This window comes from Rhopalosiphum padi, chromosome 4 (assembly GCF_020882245.1).
Source record: "Rhopalosiphum padi isolate XX-2018 chromosome 4, ASM2088224v1, whole genome shotgun sequence".
In the NCBI taxonomy this organism is placed as follows: domain Eukaryota; kingdom Metazoa; phylum Arthropoda; class Insecta; order Hemiptera; family Aphididae; genus Rhopalosiphum; species Rhopalosiphum padi.
Genome location: NC_083600.1, coordinates 48467383 through 48494110, shown reverse-complemented (window position 1 = coordinate 48494110; position 26728 = coordinate 48467383). Strand labels below are relative to the sequence as shown.

General features: G+C 26.6%; 1 protein-coding gene across 2 annotated transcripts in view; it reads left to right on the top strand.

The window, feature by feature from the left end:
- Window positions 1–14270: 14270 nt before the first annotated feature.
- The window catches only part of LOC132930548 (uncharacterized), a 61490-nt gene continuing 49032 nt past the window's right edge, over window positions 14271–26728 (top strand). Inside the window, exon 1 of one of the 2 annotated variants that reach the window (XM_060996480.1) lies at window positions 14271–15172. In XM_060996480.1, the coding sequence (XP_060852463.1) occupies window positions 15118–15172 (55 nt within the window). In that variant the 5' untranslated portion in view covers window positions 14271–15117. The remainder of the gene's footprint in view (window positions 15173–26728) is intronic. The other variant, XM_060996481.1, reaches the window with a different exon arrangement.

Sequence of the window (26728 nt, the reverse complement as noted above, 5' to 3'; positions counted from 1 at the left end):
AACTTTATGGTATAGCTTGAACTACGTTAAAAAATGTCCAATCAGACACAGGCGGATTGCCTATCTCGGTCGAGAAATAGTACACAAAGAGAGTTACACCGACGAAGATTTTTCAGTGAACCGGTGTACACTAAAACAGATATACTCATGGCGTTGTTATTCGTATTTGTTCGTTGTTATCGTTCGAAGACGGCATAATATACGGTTAGTCTATTATAGGACCGTAAAACAAAAAAATGATTTTTGCTTAATCAATAGGTAATTAATTACTATAACTAACGGTGGGACTAACATTTGTATACGTTGATTCGTTGAGTCGCTATAGAGCCCAAAAGAGATATGATATTAATAATAATAATAATAATAATACAGTGAGTATTATTGCTGATATCAATGAAATTAGTTAGACGGCGCAGTGTATAGGTAATTTCGGTACACCAGCTCATATGTTAGCGAAAGACGACGAATAATAATAGGTATGCGGTTTCAAAAAAGTTTGATGATGTATTTATTATACATTTTAGTTAAATTTATGTTATCAGCACACAATTATTCGCATTGAGCGAATTGCAATGAAAATAAATTATTTTATAGGTAAATCATATTCTTATTTTGGATTTATCTACCAACGAATGACTAAATTATTTGTAATTTGTGAGTGTGTGAACAGTAAGTGGTACATATTTCACCTTGTTAAAAAAAATGTACAGAAACATTACTATTGGCGCGTTTCATGGCTATATAATATACAGGGTGCTTCATAAACTATGCTGCGTCTCCTTTTCTTTTTCAATAACGCAGTTATAAATAAAGGTGGTAGTGGTATATTAGAAATGTACATCTACTGCAGTACACTAAGTGTCAAGAGGGTCACTGTAACGAATGCGTTAAATTTGAATTAAACGATATATCATATTATAAACGAAAAACGATTCTGAGTGGAGGCGGTCGGTCGGCCTATAACACTAAGTACATGTCATAATATATTTTTTGATATTAATATTTTTTTGAAGTAATATTTATTATTTAGTTATTAAAGTCATTTATTTTATACTATTAATATCACAGTAGATTGATTTATTATTTTTCGGAAATATCGCATTTATTATATAATTAGTACCTATTTAATTATTATAATAATATGCATTTATACCATATAATTAATATATTAGTGCTATTAATTTTAGTGTTAATACCGTTAAACAGTGTGATTAGGCTCATAAAATAAGTAGATAATGTCTTAAATTAATCTACATAATATTTTGAAAATGTAATTGTTAAAAAATAATTGGGTTTGTATTCATTTTATATGTTTTAGTTTCACTGTGAACTATTTATGAGGAACATTGTATTAAATTTTCAAATCTTAGTTATGATAAGTGTCTACGGTTAATTGTTTTTTAATTGCAAGAAAAAAATTGATTTTGTTAATTACAAGTTTTGCGTAAAAATTCCCTTTTTCTCTTGGTTATTTTGAAAAGTACCTACTGGCAATGTTTTACTTTAAATCGCTTATCTCAGCATCTAAAATCTGATTTTTGGAGTTTATAAATTTACTTAAACACAATATTTTCATATTTCTGAGATTTTTTTGTACTATTTGATGAATGTTAAAACTAAGACGTTCTATTTCAATATATATGTTCTATAAACTTATTTTTACGATTTTTTAAAGTATTTAAACTAATTACCATAAATAATGATTATTGATATAATATATATATTATGATGTTAATACATATAAGTTATAATTATATAACTATAGTTTCTAAACATATCGATGCTTTATTGTTTCAAGTAAATAATAATAAAGGTAACAAATGAAAAGTCAAGTTGGGGTATATATATATAATATATATCATGTTAGTATATTGCATACGCATATCGATAAGATGATAACACTTATAACTCATGTATCAGAGAACTTTATACAATTTTCATATGAACTATACGTTGTTGAACTAGAAGTTTTGGTCTCAAGTGTGTATTTAATGAGATTTAGTTTGCAAACCTAACAAACTCACACGCACACATATACACTCTCTGATATTTAACTAGAGGAAAAATGTAGTAAGTGAAAAATAAAATAAATATATCCTGATTATCATCGGTGAGTGGGTATTTCTAAATCAATAAACCAAACGAGTAATAGAATAAAAACGACCGTTTTGTCGACAGCTCGACAACCGTAATTAGGTAGGTATGTGTTTTGTTCAACAGGAATCAATATGTGGTCTATATCGTGAAATTTCTTCGTCTCTGCCTGCACAGTGCACGATGACGACCACTATCCTAAAAATAGCCTATAGACTTAAATTTTTTGACAGTCCCAATACCGCGCCACGTCCACCCACGCGAAAGCGACTGACAACAACTCACCTCGAACACTTACGAATCGCATACATTTCAATTGAAAATCGTTCGATTTATGTATACGATATTTGAAGGTAACATGTATATTAACTGCGGATAATGAAAAACTAGTTACACGTACATTTTTATTATTATTTCATACATTACATTCTAATGGCTGACCGTGTTTAATCGTGTTTCACATAATATTATTATAGAAATACTTATACCGCGATACGGTCGATACGGAATCCGCTGCACAGGAAGGAAACTGAAATACATTTATATAAGCAACATTTATCTCCGTTATATGTTTGCGTGTTTGCATAGGGATGCAGGCTAAATACGCGGGTAATGTCACTAATTTGTGTACCCATCTTGCACAAAATAAGATAATAAATATCTTAATGTACACTATATGACAGGTACATGTATATTTAAATTTGTAATTATATTTTTACGTCTCACTGCCCAAATTAAATCAGAATCAATGAACCGTTTTCCAAGAAATTATTAGTACCTACACATTTTCACGTTTGAACAAAGTGCGATACTTAACTTACCCATGCTTACCTATATTATTCTGAAACGTTCATTTTTGTTTCCTATAGAAAAACACATGATTTTTTTTTTTTTTTGATAATTTTTTAAGATTATTATAGTTTTTATAGAATATTATCTTCAAGCCATCATTATTAATATATTCTTATTAGTATTGGTTTTAATAAAGTGTAGATACCATCGTAATAAATAATATTACTATAAGGCGTTAGTTAAGACATAATATACACGCATTATGTACATATTATAATGTAATACAGAGAACAAACACGATTGCTTTTAGAGTTTATACGGTTAAAATAATTATTAAATTATTAATAAAACATTATTAAAATTTTATAGTATATTAATAAATTGATAGTCTTTTATTTTAAAAAGCAAAAAATATTAAAAATTTAAAACATTATTTTTTTTAAAGATGTTTTCGTTGACTGATATTTATAATCAAGTTTAAGTTAATACGTATGCGTTTACATCTTAAAATAACATTTTTATATGTTTATAATAAATCATATCTATTATGTTTTAATAAAACAAATTAATTGTATTCGTATTTAAAAATACTTTTTTTTGAATTTATTATCTTCAAAATTGATAAGAAGCTGTTATTTCATTTGAAAAAATAATTTTAAATATTATTACAATATTCCTACCACATTTGATTTTATTATAATTATAAATGGTATTTTTTAAATACGAAAAATCAGAAACAATATTATCGTGAATTCTGTAGATTACTTTGATAATTATTTATTAATCAAATAATCATACACTTCATTCAAATTTAAAATGGTTTACCTAACAGCTAACGTGTGAAATATATTATATTTTATATTTTCTAAGGCCTAAATATACTTCATAGTAATATTTTTTATTCGGTTACATCTGAAGATATAAGAGAGAGAAGCAACCAATTTTTTGTGATAGTCAAAAATAAAATATGATTTTAACTAATAATGTAAAAAAATATTAAAACTATAATAATAAATAGCTTCGATGATTTACATATATATTAACACACTATGCTAAACGTTCAACATTAGCTTTTATTTAATAAATATTAATTTTTAAACAAATTCAATTGATTAAAAAAAAAAATTAAAAGCTTATTATACGTCTTCATTTTATATAAAATATTCTAGTATCACTTATTACGCGATTTCAACGATTGCTCAAAGAATTTTTTTAATATGTTTTATTTTGTTTTCGTACTTGAATAAAAGTTAACTTCATATTTTTATACACGACATAGACAATGTTCTAATGTTTCACTTATTATTTTTAATACAAATTTAAAAACAATAATATATTATTCGATCGGTATAATTATTATGGTTGTATAATTAATTTTACAACGGTTAATATACAGGTATTACTATAGGGCCCTATAAAGACAGATATAAGATATATCTCTACAGTACCTTAATATTACTATTTTGTGTGGTGTTTCCAAAACGTGGTTATTAATTTTCATGAATTTCCTTACCAATTTTACTTTTGATTTTCACAAACTTATTTTTGAACCCTACACTATGGTTATTTAAATTTTTACCATCCAATTAAATTAATATTCAAAGCTCAAATAATTTTATAAGATGTATTAATATACCCAAAGATATAATAATCATGCCTATAAACATTCCTCCGTCTATTTGTATCATAATTATTGTTAACAGTAGTATAATAAACAGTGTGTAACATCGTCCATACCTTATAGTGGTTAATGTTAATTGTATCCGGTTAATGTCGGAAGTAGTGATTAAAAACAAACAGTTTAATAATAATATACAATAGTCAAAGTGTTTAGTTAATATGCATATTAATACCGGATAATATTAGCATTAGCATTTAGCCGAATAGCTGACTTTAACCGTAACAAACTAACACGTCATGTACACAGTAAAATGGTAAACGGTAAATTTGCAAATTATTTTTGCTTATTGATAACCGTTTTTCAAGTATAATCAAAGTAAATACACATTTTAAGATTTAAAAAAAAATTTAAAGGAAATTTATTTCTATACATAATAAATTTTTAAACAATATAATCTATAAATAATAAATATGTAAACATAATATACATTTTAAATTTTAATAAATAAATTAAAAATATTGTTGGTCTTCATAAAACTAATAAAAAATACCCATCGTCCAATTGTAAATAATTCCACAAAATTAATAGACAGTGCATACAAGTACACACTGTTCATATTTTATATTCATAAATTTATAAATTTTATAAAATAATAAATACAATATTTATAGTACACATTATTATTATAAAAGTTTATGTACCTATATTTAAAGACAATTTCAAAAGGAAATCAATATTTTATTATTCTTGTTGATTTGTATACTCATTGAAATTTGTAAGACTAATAAATGAAGAACATCTACAAGAAAAACAAACACGCATTTATCGTTTGTTTAAATTCAATTAGGTTTAATTTGGGTTTACTCTACAGTAAAGTCGTTATTTTACAATTTAATAATTTTTTTTCTATCGTGGTTGTATCAAAAATAAAATAAATATATTTAAAGGTATAATCGGTTAATATTTTATTGGTAGATAAATTTTAGAAGTTAATTTATTTTTAATAAAAAATAAAAATAATAAACATGATAATATAAAAATGAGGGGAAACATTATAATATAATAGACCTTATGTTTGGCACTATTATTCTTTGCCCGTTATGCGTTTAACAAAGTTGTGCATTATTTGGAATTTATAAGCAATGATAAGCATTGAATTGAAATGAAGTAAAAGGGATTTTTAGTAGAGTTGAAATAATGGTTTTTTAAACATTAAGTGATCATATAAATTTATCTTATATATTATAATTATAATTTAAAAATGTGTATAATATAGTTATATTAAGTATATTTATTGAATTAAAATGTTATATCAATTTAAAATTCTATTAAAATAAATTTAAAATTATCTATAATTTTTTTGAAATTAATTGATTTTGTTAAAAAAAAATATATATTCCTATTATAAAAACTTTTACTAAAAAAGTGTCAAATTAAAATTTTTGAGATTTTTAAATGATGATAAGGTTTTTGGTATATGTATATAATTCATTGTAATAAAATTTTATTTTCTTATATACCTATAACGTTTAAACGTACAATTTATATTTAACCACAGTGGGCACAATGATTTTTTTTATTAGTCTATAAGAATATTAGTAAATATACCTTTAAGGACTTAATTATAAGTAATTATTTTACGTATATATAATATAAATATAAATTTTTATGTTTTTAAATATACGTTTATATACTTGAAACTGGTATTGTACATATTAAATAATATTAAAAAGTTATCTATAACTTAACAAACGAACTAATATATTATCACAATGTTTACTTTTATTTCATTTTTTTGTCAATATTTTTTATTTTTATGTTTGATTTCAGTTTTGTAACTGTGTGAATTGTGTATTCATTGGATAAATGAGTATATATAAATTGTGCATAATATGAGGATGTACCGTCTTCCTTAATAGATACTTACGGTCTACCGACCAATGTATTTCGTTTATTATTGAACTTGCAATCATACAATACAATTCAATACCGTATTGTAAATATTCCATTTTAATATGCAATCGCACAATATTCTCTGGTACGGTGTCAGTGTGTCACAAGTCTGAAGTCAATTTTCAATTGAATATATAACTGCTGTTGTCTGTTATAATGTTTGTTCCCCGTCTACATGTACTCGTATGTTTCTCGTGCTACAAACTACAAAGCGATTGAGACATTTCAATTGTTGAACTCTATTTACCATTTCAACTGAGTCGACAATTGTAAATTTGTTTATCGGTTGTCCAACTTGTTTCACTTTGCTGTGCTATAAGAAGATAATTACATGGTTATATAATGTGGATGTCGAGTTATTACGGAATTCTGAGATTCGCCCGTTTATACATTTTTAGTTACCTATAAGCTACAGGTGTTTGTTTTTAAAACATCGAAACAACTTCAGTACTAAATATTTATTAAAAAAACATCAAAGTTAATGTAATGTACAATGAACGAGGTCAATAATATACACTGTACACTGTACAACAGTGTACATATTGTTATTATTATATAAATCAGCATTTTCTGCAAGTAGATACGAATTTATTTTAATGAGAAATAAACGATTATTATGGCATAGGAATTATTCAAATATTTTACACACGATATGTGTGTTTTCAATCTTTTTAATAGTTATTATTTAATGTTTCAAGAATACAAATGTAAATAAATACCATAAACATTATTTAAAAATGGTTCATTTACATTATTATGTAGGTATTTCGATTTAATGTTACAAATGTTACAATAAATACAAAATATAATTATAATTATTGTCCGCTATTGAAGACGGACCAATCGGAAAATCGATACTTTCTACAAGTATTGTTTCTGGTCTGTAATCTTTACCACTGGGACTAGGATTTCATAAACGTACTTCATACATTAAAATTTGAATTGCGAATAACACTTGAAACGAGTGAAAATTGACGAATATTGAATATACCTATTTTACATCCATATTTATTAATACTACGAGTAACAATAATAAGTATATATTTTTTTTAAAGAACCAAAAACCGATATTAATTGTTATAAAAAAAAACACATGTCATTGCAACACATTTCTACCCCATTTTTGGAAGTTTGTGTTGATGCTTAGAAAAATGATCAAAGATTAAAACCATTTAAAAATGGCTTTTAATAATACAGACTTTTAACATTATAAATAAAGAACTCAATTATACCGAATTATCAACTTAGGGTATTAAAATAGCACAAAGTCAATTTTCTCTGATTTTAATCAGTGCACAAAACAATATTTTTTTTTTCAATTATTACAAAGTTAATCGATTTTAAAAGGTTAATTTTTGACAACTTGTTGGAAACTTTAATTATATAATACAAACAAATTAAGTTTTTCTTATTTGTGATTTTGAAAGTGTTTATGATGAACAAATTATGATTAAACTATCGCTGTTGTATCAAATACTTATATACTAAAAGGACATTTTCGCTTTTGAACATTTCCCCTTAATTTATAAAACTCTCGTATAACAATAAAGTATTATGAATAATGATTTTAGACATTTTATATTGCTCTGCGCAGAATTAAACATTTTTAATTCAAATTTTTAATTTCAAACGAAATAATGTTTGAAAAAATTAATGTAATTAAGTAATTTACGTGTTAAACAAACAGGAAATTAATTAGATACTTAAAACTTAAAATAATTTTATAACGAGTGCGTTCCAGACCATTTTTTTTAATAAGAAAATATGGTTTCATACAATCTTTAGCATCTCGAAACTCATTATTATAGACATATTAGCCCATTACTCGTATATTGTGTGTACAATTCTGCAAGGAGTTTTGTATGATTTACATTGAAAATAATAAACCAGGTAGGTATTACTGAAATAATGTATATTTTTCATTGTCATTATTTTACTATTGTTATACAGTATAATACGCTACCTATATATTATTATCATTATAAATAAGTGGATAGTTCCCATTTATAGTTGCTCGTAGATACCGGAATAAAGTGTGTGTCGGGTTTGCGTTTTGCAAAGTTAAGACAAATAATAATATTATTATATAATGTTTTGGTTTCGATATTTAGACAAATACTTATATATACTAGTTCGTATAGCTGCACAATGCAACGACATTCATTATGTTCTGATTTAGACTTGTGTACAAGCATACAATATTCTATATATATATATATACGATGTATAAATGTCACCATTGTTTGTCGTACTGTAATTATTGTCTGTTTGCCTACAGATATTAGTACTATTTCGATGGTTATACAAATTTTACAATATACGCCCATCTACTCGACGTGCGTCTATAATACGTGTACAAAGAAAATGTAAACTTTATATTATTATTGTCTATACCTACATTATTTAAACCTCTGCGACAGTATTTCTGCGATGAAAAATGTATTCGAGTAATTGCCGTTAGGTGATCAATTGAATGTAACTATTTAATGTTATAAGTTATACGCGAAAAGTTAAGAAGTTAAGAATTTATTTCGCAATTGGCGCCAAAAGCATAAAAAGCATAAGATGTTTTGTAAACTGAAAATGTATACAAATAATATTATTATATTATATCGTTGTTAAGGTTTTTAGGCAAATACTTACACTGTAGTTCGTAGAGCTGCATAATGCAGTGACATTCAATATTCACGATATCTTGATTTAAACTTGTGTACAAGTATAGAATGTTCTATACACTGCGATAAATGTAAACATGTCATCATTGTCTGTCGTACTGCAATTATTGACTGTTTTCCCGCAAACTTTAGCACTATTGCGATGGTTGTATACATTTTACAGTATACGATTCAATGTGTCCAATGTGTTCACTGTTCATATACGAAAACGTATAAATTATATTTCCTTACTTATAACTTTTTACTTTTGCAATAAAAAATGTACTCGGGCATTTGTCATTTGGTAATCAATTGTAAGATAAATAAATAGGTACCTAACACTGTGAATTATACATATGTCGATGTTGTTTATAATTAATAATTATAGATCGATAAGTATATTACGTAGCACTGTTTACCTTATCGACGCGTGACGATAACGGTATTCTAAAATCTAGTGCTCAAAATTCGTACGATCGTGAATATATTTATAAATAGTCTATAGGCATAACTAAATATAATTAATTGTAAATTTTGTTGTCTTACAATATAAATTTTAGGTATTTTTTTACCCTTTAAACAAAGTATAATGTAATTTACATTGGTTATTTAAGTTATAATATTATGTAACTTTATGATGTATTATCAAACTATACTTGTATAACTGAGGTATTACAAAAAAAAAAAAAAATTCAGCATTTATGATAATTGATAACTGATAAGTTTGAAAAAATTAAGTTATTCGAATAGAGTAAAATAAATGATAAAAAAGAAAAAAAAGAAAATGATAAAGAAATATTTTCATTCTTTCGATTAACAAATGCTCTTTACTTTACTTATCAAAATGAAACGACATTGAACTTTTTTACAGGTGAATACCAACAAATTTGGTACGGGTAGCTGCCCACCTTGCCCGTACACTAGAGCCGCAACTGTTTACCGAGATGTTATGGTGATAAAAAGTTCGGTACTCGTTAAGTATTCTACTTACAACCTACGCGGCATTTTTTTGGTTAAGAATGCCACGGCTAAAATTTTATTTTTACCTAAAAGCACAATATTTAATATTGAAGAAAATTAATAACCAACTAACCAGACTAGATATTATATTTTGATAATTTAGTGTCTACTACCCACGCGCGTTTCGAAATGTAGATCAATTTATATAAATAAATATAATAACATACTGTCTTAATTTCCATGCCTGCAGTTGCTAGTGGGCTTTAGCTAGCGTATAAACTCTGGTAAATTAAGTTAGATAATAAAATGAATAAAACTTTAATAATATATTTTTTTTTTTTTAAAGTGTAAATTCTACGTTTCAATGTGTTTGTGTGACGTGAACACACGTTCAAATCGTTTTGTGATCAATTTGTAAATATATAGGTAAACATCTCAATACATTTATCGTTTGCGATTTTAAAATTATGTGATTTGTAAGTTTAAACGCATTCATATCGTAACATATAATGCTATAAGTATTGACCAAAGTTGTGATAAGCGAGTGCGGATTTATATTTAACATTTTCGTCGAAACAATAAATCGTAAGCCCAAAACCGCACCTACTTACACGGTGCACAGAATAATTTTAAAACTATGTATATTAATTACGCATACGCGGCACATATACAAATCATAACACCTATTTTATAGGCAATTTAGTATATTTACGCATATACATAAATCACGAGTATATCTCACTATAATATTATTGTCTGTATAAAATATAATACGATTATTACCTATATATTTACAGAGCGTACACTATTATAATATCGTAACGACACCGATTCAGTAGTGGGTATTGAGTGGAAAAAAACGGACGGTTATCACAACAATATTATATATAGTACCAGCGAATAATAATAATAATAATAATAATAATAATAATATATCATCGCGGTCTGTTGTCCATTATATGTACGTATTATTACTGTGGCATTACCTATAATACAGCGCGGCATTCATCCGTACACCGGCGGACGCTGACGTATATGCGAATAAGACATTTGCCGCAATATTGTATTTGTAATTCGAAACGACTGCAACACAGCGAAACAAGTATTATAACAAACCTACAAAGTAACAATACCCGCCTACTTTATGTTGTATATTTTAACTTTAAGTATACGGATCAGCCCATCTCTCCCGCCCGACATAACCGTGTATACACAGTCGCTGAATAATATGCCGACGCTAAAGCTATATATATATATATATACATTCTACTTTTTCGTGGGAATCCGCCGACAACTTTCGATATAGTCTTCATTCACGCTCACTGCGGTGTATATAGAATCGCGCGGTATAGGTGAAAATTGAAAAGAAAAAAAAAACATTAATAAAAATAAATCATACCATCACATCACGTCCATCATGCGCACTCAGACATGACTTCTGACCACAAATAACGTTATAATACCCGTGTTTCAGATACACAACAAAATATCTCGGGGTAAACTTTGACAAAGAACCGACGTGGGTGCACGCCACACGATATCAAAATTAAATTAACGCCTGCGCTTAAATAGATCATTTATCCACACCAAAATCTAAACTAAAATTCCTTACAAAACTAAATCTCTTTAACCTATTCTTTCTTATCTGGCATACAAATCTTCTACTACGCCAAAAAACCCGACTTGAAAAAAATTCAAATAATACAAAAAAAAAAAAAACCATAAATATTTTCCAGTTGATCACAAATGCGCCATTTTATGTCAAAAATCAAACATTTACACGGACTTCAAACGATAACAATTGCAGAAATAGTCAAAAAATCGTACTATCGTTTGCTATATGCCCATTATAGTATTTAAATTACCACAAAAATATCCTCATAAAAAATTGCCCTAACCAATTCTTGGAAATCCGCACTCAAGAGATTAAAAATAAACAGGTGAGCATTTTTATTGTCTGTTTCTTAAAAAGGAAAAATAAATGTCTTATTTAATACCACAAATGGGCAGTTTCTCGAAATCAAGTTTTTTGTTAATGTTACCTGATTGTGTTAATCAATCAAAGAACTCAAAAACAAAAACAAAAAACCTAAGAATACGACGCAACGCATTAATATACACTTAATAATAATAATAATAATAATAATAATAATAATAATAATAGTTAGTTGTGTCGTCTATATAGGATTTTTGTTGAACGCCTACACCGTCATGCTACGACGGTGATGCAGAGTTGTCCCGCATAAAGTTTCTAATTGGATGGGAAAACCCACGGCGGAATGAAAGGATGTGCATGCAAAAGATCTCTTCATTACTTGTGGATAGCTATGGAAAGGAGGGGAAGTTGGATAGAAGTTAACCGAATCAGCGATACCTGCAGCAGTGGTTTGGCTTGGAATCCGATAGTATGCTGCAAAGTTAACGAAGAAAACAATCGTTATTGGTGATCTATACTTAAAAAACACCTAATAGGTATAATATTATTATAACACTAATAGTTTAACACTTTAATTGCCTACGATTAAAATTAAACACATGCGAGTATGTGTTGAGAATTTTGTTTTTCAATTTGAATTTAGAAAATAAAAGTAATTTAGCTACAATTTGTATTTCTGCAGGATATATGATAACTTAACCAAAATCGTAAAATGAAAGGATAATACGAACCATTTAAATTAAATGTTGATATATTTTTTTATAATTCTGGCGTGCCTTTAATGTATAGATTAATTTTTCTGGGATTAAAATTGTTATCATAATATTTAATAATTATTATTTGACGCGCATCAGAATGTTGTTGATTTCTGGCTAATTTTAATTACTAAACAATTTAGGAAAATTTGTAATATAATTTAAATGAAAATTTAGTTTAAATTAAATAATTGAATATATAAGTTTTTTTATTAGGTAATTCTCATGGCATTTAAAAAAATATCAAATATTTTTCAATTATCTATCATATGCATACTACATTTCGTTGAATTCAGACTGGTTTAAAAAATGTTTAAATATTTAATACATATTAGCATCCTGTGTAATCAATGTACGTTTATAGTGATTTTATCTGCCCAAAATGCGTATTTAGAACTACAATTTCGCCGTAAGTATTTTTCTCTATCATATAAACCAGGATGTTTAATATTCTATGTATAGAGATAATTTTTTTAAATCTACAAATATTTATAAGTATAGTTTGATAAACGATTGGATTATGAATTATGAAAATGTAGTAATCAAATATACTTAGATATATAGGACATATATCTAAGTATATAATTGTTATTGAGTCCAATTAACGAACACTTGCAAATACTAGATACCTCTAAATAACGGAGTTCTTTAAGGAACAAACTAAAAATGTTCAAGTTAAACCCTCCGAATAGAGGGTACCTCTGAAAGGCGTACATAATTTTAGAAATATATGCTCAATACGGCTTCTCGCTACTACTCATTGATTACTTAAATAGATATAGAATAAAACCTAGTAGTAAGCTGTGGTATTATATTGGTATTAAATTTAAGTATAAAGTAGGTATATTTTATTAAAATATGTTACTTTGAAATAATCACGTCACGTGAAATAATTTAAAGAAAATATATTCTTTAATATTAAAAAGCAATATGTGTGTTGTGTACAAGCGATCCATATAGCTGCAAAGTCTATCGCACTTTTGGTTCTGAAATATATGGTAATATATAGGTATATGCGCTACACGAAGGTGTGCACCTCGAAGCCAAACGTTTAAATTGCAGTTCATTCATTTCGGTAAATTAAATGAAAATAATTTTCATTTTTAGGTTTAAAGTCCGCGTAGAAGACTTGGAACAGTGTATAGTCTTGCAAAATTGTTTTTTTTTTTTAATTTAATAAAAAAATATTGTTTAAAATAAAATAAACTTAAGTGCGTTTTATAGGTGTGTATTGTTTAGAATTTTTAGGGCATTACATTGCCATCCCTAATAATAATTTTATTAAAATACCTAGATATACACGGATGTCGCCAGTGACGCCGGCGGCGGCAGCAGCACCAGCAATAGCAGTCGTCGTCGCCGCCGAAACCGGAACGAAAATACAATTATTATATTTCGTTTTCTCGGCCGGGGCCGCCCACCGCGTGTGCTACCGCGACGCGTCCCGCAAAAAGCCGACGCGAACCGAACCTTTGCCGCGAGCCTTTGATACCTACCTACCTACCTACCTATAATACATTTACCGACGAGCGTACGTCGACGACGCGCGACGCACGCCGCCGCCGCCGTGGCGTGTTATTATTATTATTATTATTACTATTACCGCACCGCGACGCCGGACCCCGCGAGCGCTGTTCACTTATGCGTATTGTTTTCGCGCCTCTGAACATCGGAAGTTCCGGAGTGCACAGTTTGCCGAGCAACCCGACGGCACGGCCGTCGGCCCGACCGAGCGACGATATATAATAATAATAATAATAATATCATCATATAATATATATATATATATCAACTAGTACACAATAGACGCGGGCGAAAAACCATATATATATATATATATAATGTATATATAATGACGACGACGACGCCGACGACAATACGTTATAGGTAATAATAATAATAATAATGATGATGATGATGTATAATACGCGCGGTCGACGGCTTTATTAGAATTTCGTACGACATCGACGCCGACACGAATGTGTAATTTTATTCGTCGTCTAAGTTAACCCGTGTACGAGTTGTCCGCGCGACATTTATATTATTCCGAATAAGGCGAAAAACGGTCTGTTCTACGCCGCACCGCGCCCGCACACGTCAAAAACAATATACGACAATAATATAATATCGTTTATTATAATGTTATTTCGTATCATTATCGTCACCGCCGTTTGATGTAATATCATCATATTTTACGCGACGTCCGAAGATCGTTCGAACACGGAACGCGGCTGCATCGAAATCATCAGTAATGTAATATTATTATATACACACGAGTACCGAGATAATATACATACGACCTATCGCACACGCGTTCGTCGTTCACGGCATTAACGGACGTTTGTGGGCGGCATGGTACGTTCAAATGAAGTTTTCGTTTTTTATCTACTCATCATCACGCTACAAGGTAAGACGCACGAATTATATTATGTACAGTTTTCGTTTATACATTATCACGGTTATCACTGTTTTATATTTTCGTAATTTGCATTTAATTGATATAATATAACAGGTACCTATAACACTAGCTGTTATATGATACACGTTTGTAAATAATGTTATCGGTATACCTACGACATTTTTTTTTGTTATAGTGGTCCGTCCGTATTAGGAGGGGGGGGTGTTATTTCGATGATATCTGTAAATCATTATATTACGATACCTATATTTATTTTTTCGTCGTATTTTGTCGGTTTTTTAGCGGGGCTTTATGGATCTACAACTGCAGTACCTCCCGTATTTGTACTTAATTCCATAATTATTACGGTGATGTATCGCATTTGTTTTTTTTGAGAAGCACGGAAAATCATCCTAATTCCTAGGTAATTTTTATCGTACTCGCTGATCGTTCAAATAAATTAATCTATTAACGTTTGGACGGACGAACTATTTTTTTTTTTTTTAATAAAATCTGCTATATTGTCTAAACCATATTCATAAACAAACATTTGTTCTATCTTGGCGGAGATTATATTATTTTGTAAAACTGTGTGCTTATAATATATTATACATAATATGTGTTTTTCAGTATTTTATTACAAAAAAATACATAATATATTAATATATTCATATATTAGTTTTAATTGTTGGGTATGAACTATACACAATATAATTTAATAAAAATAATAGGTAGGCACTAGTTCCAGATTAAAAATAATTACTAATCTAGCTAATGTATATTAACGTTAATGAAATTATTTTGTTCTAAGTAGTATAGGTATGGGTTTCACAATATTTATTATATTTTATAAATACGTGTCAAAAAAACAAATCGAATAATTATAAAATAGGTGTATGTCGTATATGAAATAGATTTGAATAATATCGTCATAATATCGACTATCTTAAATAAAAGGTTGATAAATGATAATGGTATTAAATTTCGATTAACAGACTGTTTTCTCTAATATATTAGATAATTTTGGGTTAATGTCGTTAGTATTTAAGTTAAATCTACATTTCAATGTTCTGAAGTATTTTAGGGAGAATTTCTACAGTAGGGTGTATTATATTTCAGTTATGATGTATTTGATAATATATAATAACTGATCCGCCGTTAATTTGAACCACATTAGTGTTTATAATAAGCTGGGTTAAATGTAATCGAGTTTTATCTCAAAATAACTTATCACCGATACAAAATTAATATTATTGATTTCATTAACTTCGTCTTATTTATCTTTTATTTTTTTAATTTGCGTATATTTTAAATATTATAAATTATTATTAAAAACCCGCGTGATGTATTCATTATTATAGATACATAAATTAAAATCTGTACATATATAATTAAAATTACATTTTAAATAGAAAAAACAGAGAAAGTCTCTCTACTAAATAGTACATTTTGGATGAACCATTGAGTAAGTGGTCACTGTAAATAATGGATATGTTAAATTTGAATTAAAAGATAAATCATTGCATACAAAAAACGATTTTGAACGAAGATGGTGTGGTTAACTTCAATTTATAATATTTTATAATTTATTTTTATTAATATTATGGTAGGTATAATTGTTTTATTCTAAATTGATTTATTTAATTTACTAATGTTAACGAAAAGTTTACACGGGAATTACATAATTATATTATATATACACAGAAATTATACTTATAAATAGTAAAAATAACTGTTAAAGTGCGGTTCTACAACTAAATAATTAACAATTGTATAAACTAATAACATAGAATATAATAATATAATATTTTTGAATAAAACATAGCATAATAATAATTATTGTATAGTTATCATATATTTTTGTTTATTACTTAGGATTCAATACCGATGAACAGTAGATAGGTGTAAATAAACAGGTCTGTGTTATAAATAATTATATTGACATATAATACATGTATATTATTATATAATTATATAATTATTATATAATATACTAAATATTGTCTATAAATATTTTGAAAATTTGATGTGTATAGAAAATTATGATTTAATAAAATTAGTGCAGTGTTCCAAGTTCTTACAATTAATATTTTTTGAAAAATAACAAATATCATATGATATTATACGTTACAATTTTTTAAAACCAATACATTATACTATAATATTGCTCTGCTCAGAATTTAAAATTAATCGAATAATTATGTATTTTAATATTTTGATTTTAAAATACCTACTTTGATATTACATTTTTTGATCATAATATACAACATATAATTTAATTATAATGAAAAAAACAAATTAATTTTTAATTGTAATTTTCTTTTAATCGACCAAAACTGAATGATAGAAAAATCCACGGAAAAAAACATAAATATATAAATATACATTTATATTTATATAATATGAAATAATAATAAAATACCTAAATATTTACACATTGTGCGTTTGTCCACAGATTTTTCCATTGAAATATCATAAAGTGGAATTATATATTATGATTAACAGATAAAATAACTTAAATTATTAAATTAAAAATGTATTAACTGGGTGAAAAAACTGTACTTCTATAGTATAGGTACAGAAATTATACGAGTTTAACTACCTATTTAATTATTTAAAACATCTACTTAAATTTATTTGTTGGTATAATTCTAACAACAGCTTAAGCTGTAGGTACTTACTTTTTAAAGTAAAATCCTTGTTGGTAACTTGTTGATCCTAGTTTTACAAAAATGTTCTTTTGTTAAATGTTTGGTAATTTTAGTAATATTTTTAAGGGTACGAAATGTTGTTATAGCTTTTATACTTATATAAAAATATGCATCGATGCTATTAAACTCCTTTATAAAAAAAAAAAAAATATATAAAATGCATATTGGATATATCTTTTATACATATGTGAATACAAAGTATTAAATTAAATCGTGACGAAAATTCCAAGTTAATAAATAACTGGTAATTATTTTAACATACAATTGGCGCTTACCACAGCGGTTATATGAATTCAGAATAATAGTTATTCAGTGATAATACTGCTATAGTAGTGCTGTGAGTATTACAAAAATAATATTGGAAAAATTATTCACATTTTCTCGATTTTAAGTCTAATATTTAATTCGTCATGGATAACTTAGTTCTATTAGAATAAAATATTTTCTTAAATTAATACATTTATTTTTAAACTTAATTCTTTATTTACCAATCTGCTACAAATTTGAACAATAAGTTTAATTTATATAATAACACATAGAACATGAATAACAGAGTGAAGAGACCTCCCATTGGAGGTACTTCGTCAAGATAGAAAATATTAATACAATAAAACTTCGATAAGACGCAACTTCGGTAAAATGGAAACCTTGGTAATATGGAAAATTTCTTTGGTACTATTTTTTAAATTTCATTATTTTGAACCCCGTCAAAACGGAAACCCTGTTAACACGGAAAAATTGCATGGTCCCAAGTTATTCCCTCTTATCCAGGTTTTACTGTACATAACTTAAAAATACCAAGTGTATAAAGTAAAAATGTCCTATAGTTTGATTTCTGAATTTTAAATTAATATATATCATCATATTTTAAAAATAGCAATTTAATAGATTTCTATAATTTTGTATGGTTATATCCTGTGGCTTATAATAATAAGTATATACTATATATTATGTTTTATAAATTGTATTTATGATAAAATTATAATTTTTATTGCCCGCGGAATTGAGTACTATTATATAACTTGGGTAATGAAAAAAAATTACCACGTTTTCATAAAAATGAAATAGGTATTTTATTTTAAATAGTGAATTGTTGAATAATATTTATATAATATTTTTATCTAAAAGACAGTTTTTATTTAATTAATTTTGGTCAAACAAATATTCCTCATAATATTGTAACCTATTATATTATTACGAGAATATAACAAATCAAATTATTAGACTATTTTAATGTATATATTATGTATAGTATAGAGTATATACCACGTAAATATACAATTTATATATTTATTTTAAAAACTACGTAGACCGTTCTAAAAGTATAATAAAAGACCTACCTTTTTATTAAAACGTGTAACTGCATTTAGGATTTCACGAATTATTCATAAGTGTTGTGGGCGTGCAGTTGATAGAATTTGCACAGCTTTCATTACTTAGACCCATGAAACCCGTGTATGAAAAATATAGTTCTTACTTTTTCATTAAAAGGAGGAATGTATGTCAAATTAAGTTATTATTTTGATTAATTAATTCGAGTTGTCTGTTTTCAACAATATTATAATTACTTTTGCTAGTGAAATTATGGTTAAACTTCAATTGAAAATTTAGTTAAGTAATTTACAAAACCGAGAACAATAGTTACAGCCACAATCGTCTTAAAAATTCATGTAGCTGTCCCTTATAAATTATGTATACATGATTTATTAGTTTACAAATAATAAAAATAATAATTATATTACTTCAATACATTGTATATAAACCGAATAAAAATTGGATTGGTTATAAAAACCTAAACGTTAAAATAATTGGTAGATATTTTAAATTAAAATTTCTAATGCAATTGCATATCAAATATTAATATACGTCCTAATAAATATAAATAAAACAGTACCTATATTTATTTTATAAAATTATTACATAAAAATTATTTCACACACTATTTTTTTTACTCGAAAAAAAAATATTTGAATATTTTACAAATAGAGCTCATTGATAAACTTTAAAATTATAACCATGCTCGTGTAAAATATTGTAATATAATTTTGTTTAAAAACAATTGTAATAGCATTCGATGTGCTGAAAAATTTTGTAATTACTAATAAATAAATAAATAAATAAATAAATACAATAGTAGTAAAAAACAAATGAATAGGTATCAAATTTGGCTTTTGTTAATATTAATCGATGTACATTGAAAGACATACATTTTGATCTTGATCCTTTACAAATTTAATCTGGGCGTAGAAAATTATTAAGTAAAAATAATTCTTCTGTGATGCCGTTTTCGTAATGAGTAATGACTTTTCGAGTTCTTCGCGGATTTACTGTTACAAAATGTATAACACCACTATAAATAAACTATAAAACAAGCTCGTTTCAATGAAATCGCATACATGGTTTGTCTATTGTTTAAAACGTAGAGTATTTGAAAAAAAAAGAGCGAATATTTGGTAAATATCAACTTACCACGAGCATTTAAGAAAAATCAATTATATTTTCAAACATGTAATATTTATACATAGAATAGAATTTATTAGAAAAAAATATATCAATAATGTAGTCGCTTTAATTTTTTTTTTTTTTTAATATAAATAAAGATTTTAACTTTTGAAATTGTATTAATTCAATAATAATATAATAGCTATTTAATACGAAAGCGTTACAACTATATTTGTGTATATTATACAATATATCCAAACAATTATTTGTATTACAAATTGTGTGTTCATTAGCTTAAACTGTTTAAAGTGTTTTCAATCAACTAAAAATTCGAGGCGTTATATTGATGTTTTTTTCCTAAATTAAAACATTATACCTATCAATATACATAAAATGCTCTACAATAAGAATCTTTTATCAACGATTTTAACATTGATTGGCGTGATTTCAGAAAGCGACCATTACTCGTTAGTAGTACTTCAATTTTGACGTGAAAAACAAATATAAATTACATAAAAATATATTGACGTTTAAATTTAAAAGCTCAAAAAAGTACCTCACAAAAAAAATGAATTTTACATGGAAACAATAATGTTAAATAATGTAACATTTTTTTGCTTAAAACTATGCAAACATAGAAAAATAAATAAAAAAAGATAGGTTTAACAATTTTCTAGATTTTATTATTATTTGTATTTTTAAATAAGAGGGAAGATCGAATATTAACCGCGGGTATACAACCAAGTTACAGTAACCATAGTATTCGTGCTATTCGTATTATTATTTATTTAGTAGGAATTCGGTATAAATATAGGTTAAAAATTTACAAAAAAAAAACGACATTAATGATGAATTTATCATAGTAAAATATTTTAAAAATACTAAATGCTATTAACTAAAATATGAACATTTCGGATAGGGTGAAAATTTGTTACGCTACACACGTTGTCCTTAGTCCTTATAGATTATAGTATACACAGTATATTTTATCTTAAAAAATGTTTCTAAATTTAAACGAATAGAATTAAAATTGGTTATAACAATATATTATTATATCTATATATATATATAGCACTGTTAAAAATCCGATTATTGTTTGGATTTAGAGCTTAGTTTAACACTTGTCGGTTGTCGTGAACTAAGGTCCAAGTATAATATAAATATAATTGACATATGGTTCTTTAAACGATGATAATACTCTTTATTGTTACTGAATTAAACATAGATTAAAACTTAGGTTGTAGACTACAACTTGTAGTAACACGTATATTACAATATAAATATGTACACGTCCTGTAAAGATGACAAACGCTCATAATTGTGTCTGTGCTTAAACAAAATAAAACACTAATGTTAAAACAGATCTATCTAATAATGGATACAACTAACTTTAACTTGTAAAATTACTTTAATTTTAATAAAAACATTTAATTTGTTTGAAGTCACTAAATGCATATTAAAATGCATGTAAAATGAAACGGTTCGTGAAACGAGGTATAATATTATAATAATGAACGTAAGCTTAAAAAAACATTTTTACTAACCTTTTGACTTAAAAGTTGTATAATAACTACCAAACACTATAATATTAAAACATAAAATTGTTCAACCAGTTGTGTTAGTTATATATAAATATTTTATTAGTTTATAATTTTATAGTAATTTCTAATTTTCTTTATCTTTTTTAATAACAATAAATAACTTATATTTAGTTTAATTACTCTCTCCTGAGCTAGAACAGGACTCGATTGAAATTTAATCTTGGAAAGCTAGAGAGTTAGAGCTGAGAGGTTCTAGGAACCTTTTCCTACGTAACTATTTTATATAGGTACCCAATTTGATTTATTTAAAAAAAAAAAAAAAAACATACAGATTTATAAAACTTATAACTAGTATCAGTTTTTATTGTATATTATTTAAATTATATTATGTACTCTTGTATATAATTGTGAAATTGTAACATTGTTATAATAATTGTATACAACAGTTGAGCTTAATTGTTTAAGACAATAGCTCTTAATAAATAATAAACTTATTTAGAGATGATATTATTTGCAGATTTAAAATCATTTATTTTCAGAAACTATGGTGACATTAATAAATTTAAATTATCTTGGCTACAATACTGTGTTATTTTAATAGGAAAATTAAAAGTAAAATCATTGATTATAAATACTAGTACACTAGTAGTATTTATAATCAATGGTAAAATGTTTAAGATATTTAAAATATTCATACGGAGATATCAGATGGATCCTGCAAGTCCGACCATTCCCGTGCTCCCCTAAAAGCTGTATTGACTAGAATTTCGAATCGTGACATTCTACGCGTGCATAGTTTTGTTTATTGTTACAATTGAATATTTGCGATTACAACGTAACACTTTATCCGAATGTAATGAACAGTAGTTTTGCATTACAATATATTTACACGTATTATATTATTATCCACTATCAATTTGAATTTGTTGTATGGGTATTGTGAATGACAAATATCTTCATAACAATACAATATTTGAAATCATTTCCGTGAACGATTTCTAATCACATTCTGAACGTTAATTATATAAATAGAGACCGTAAACTGTGTGGGGTATTGGCATTCATTTCGTTCGTCTGTAAATTATTATTAAGCTACAAAATCCCGTCATCAATACCGCCGTGGTGGATTTAGGACTCAGTTTAACATAAATCATTTCATATGTTTCCTTTGGCTACCATGTGACCTATTACTCATTGTTTCCGGGGACCAATGAGCTATTGAATATCGATTCGATTTCCGTATCATTCGCATGGCTAATAATATGATATACTAGTGTTATTTTTATTGCAAATACAATTCAACTCGCAAACGATGTAAAATTTAATTTAAGTAAATGAAAAATGAGAAAACCCTCGTAATATGAGTTATATCATTAAGAAAATGTATTAAAAAAATATATATTAAATATAAATTCTTGATAATGTCCCATATCGGTTTACGTTTGTATACGTCTTAATGTGGGTAAGTAAATGCAAATAAAATAACTATAAAAGTGTGTAATAAGGCAAGTCATAAGGATAAATCAAATCCTAATTTTTGAGTGCTGTAATCATTTTAGTAGAAATTAATAATAAATAAAATATTTAATAATACCTATTGTTTAAATGAAATTATTTCAAAATTAAAATAGAAATCTTATGTATTGATTATAGATGTCTATACTACTTTAGGATAATTAATATTTTATATGTTAAAAAACAATTAAATAGTTAAATATCTACTCAATGAATAATGTGTCTATCTAATCCACGAACAAATAATTATGAGACTCAATAAACGCTTACGAATTTATAATAGTTCTGTATTTAACTTAAGCAAAGTTTTTTTTATTAATGTTTAAAATATAAATAGATAAATGGATATTTATAATGATCTCATCAAATATTATCTTGGTCGATACAACAATTGTTGTTTTTTAACTTAGAAATTTTTAATTTTACATTTTTTTTTATTAAGCATTCATTTTTTATCAGTAAAGAAAATGAATTTCTCTCGTTTCCGATATTTTGTTTTAATTGTACAGTTAAATGATAAAATAAGTATTAAGATAATATGGTTAATTGATCGTAATCAATTTTATAAAATAAACTTTTTTTTTTGTTTTCAATTGCAATTTGTAATTAAATACTATTTCAATATTATTTCATCAACACTTAAAGTAAACTTTATATGTATGATAATATTATAGTATTCAGGTCAAAATCGTGTGTCGTGAATCAGCATATTATTATATTATTTAGTATGTTTTTAAATATTTTTTTTATGTATATACTCGATTTTAATATATGCGTTGTATTAATATTAATGGTTCATCGAATCAAAACTTTTCTGTATGTTAATTTTATTCGTGTGTTTATACCGTCGGATTATTCTTTATGATGTAAAATTGGCTAGAGAGTAGCTTAAAATTTAAATACCGTACCGGATAGGTATCGTCCATCCAAATGCTGAAATTCATTATGTTTATGTACACGGGCATTTTTATAAAGTATAGGTACCTATTGAAATAAAATTAAAATGCTAGTTTCCACTTATTAATTATTAAATAGCTGTCTACAGCTATGAGTATAAAAAAGAACGAAAATAGCGAAAAAACAATATTTTTTTTTCTATATTTCCACCAATTTATAGTTTTTAAATAATTATATTTTGCTTATATATAGCTTATATAGTCATTGGGGTATTATTTAACGTCTCGTTTTTATTCTCTTATAAAACGTTATTCGGTATTAATTGATATTTGATATTAATAAGTTCATCTGTATTACGTGTTTTGCATTCCCATATAATGTATAGGTGTATACTTGTTAAGTATTTAAATACTTATTATTTTATATTTTGATTATTAGTATTTGAATATTTATTTCTATATTTTGTATTCATTAAGCGATTATATAAAACAGAAGAAAACGATACTGTTGGTTTCTTTTTATAATAATCATGTTTCTTAAATAATTTATGCTAAATATATATAGTAATACTATACAATACTTTATAGTTAAAATGGCATCAAATAAAATAATTATAATTAATAACTAAACATTTTAAATTTGCAGATATATCTAAATCAAATAATTTTTTTTTTAAATTGTTGTTTTACCCTTTTCACTGTAATTCAGACAATTATTTTTAAAAAAAATGTCGAATACTATTTGAGCATTTTTGCATTTGTATGCTTATTAAACTTATTGGGAGATACATTTCAACATTTCAATAATTAATTTAATACTTTTTTATTCAAGTATATTATGAATGCTTTTAAAAAGCATTTTTAATAAGTATTTATGTACACTGAGCGTAGTGTGTATATTATATATATTATTACTTATATCACACGGCTGCAGTACAATAACAACTACACATGACATTATTTTAATGCGATACAATGCGCGATTGTGTCTGGTGTTCAATATCTATCACATCGTAATAATACGTTTTATTATAAACGATGCACGAAAGTCATTACGTCTAACTTGTTTTTTCACTCTTTTTTACAGTATATCACAACATTCGTGCGTAGGAACCGATCTATAATAACTCATCTCGGCACTGCAAGGGTGTGTGTACCTATACACGCGTACTGTACTATATACGTACTAAACACTAAACGATACATATTATAATACTCTGCACGTCGCGTACCGCATACGTATATAAATACGAATAACAGAAATTAATGCTGTACGAAATCGATAAGCCCTTGTTATTCGGGCATTTGCAGGCTATCGTGACTGGCGCCTTAAAAAATATTTATTTTCTTTTTTCACCGACAGACGGAGGCCGTCGGCGAGTGTCAATCAGAACACGACTCGTGATCGTTTTCCGCTGTGTATCATGCCACGATACACCTGCCGCTATGTGTGTATAGCGTGTGTGCGATACTGTTACCGATTTACGACTCGCGAACGTATGACGCAGGAAGCATTATTGTGTGCAGCATCTTTGTATACAATCACTTTGTACAATCCCGTTCGTATACGCCGTATAACGTCATATTTAGCGCGGTTCACGTTTGCGCTGCAAACGTTTCATCACAATATATGTTTTCCCGAGCCAATTTAGTCGAGTCGCGGTGGCAGGGTGGGTAAAAGTGGTCGGGGGGCGGTGGTTACGATTTATTACCACTCATATATATATAATCGTGATTTGTTATGGGATCGTTTAGACATCGTGCATTAACTCTCCGCCATTATATAATAATATTATGCATATATTATCTATATACTTCCGTTAGTTCAACAATATTTAAAAACTATAAAAATAATATCAATACTTAAAACAAATAGAATATTTGGGGGGTTTTATAAATATCGCACGACGACCGAGAGATGACAATATTAAGAACGATTTAATTGTTAGGTATATAAATATATAATGTAAAAAAAAAAATAAATAAATAATAAGATAAAAGAACGGTTTACTTAGGTATTATTATATCAAACGACAAACGCCTTACAAGAAAGGCTTGCGATGATTTTAATTTATCGGCTGACAAAATAAATAATACACGAACAGAACATTTTGTACCGCGTGATATCAAGTCTATACATGTAGTTTTTAAATTACGTATAGGTATTGTTTATTGTTACCAGATGTATAAAGGTACTGCACCGTCACTGCATATTAACCGCACATGATCCGTGTACAGAATTTTATTGTTATTTGGCCAAAATATATAATGTTTTTAGGTAAAACCATTTCACTTTCTCTATATAGTCCATTTAGTCGTTTCTCGTTAATAACCCGTTTTTAAATAACCACCAAAGATCTAACCCACGTTATTGAGCCGTTTGTTTATGGAGTAGGTACGTAATTGAATATATTCAACTATTTGATATATTGCGATAACGGGTTAACCACACGGTCCTAC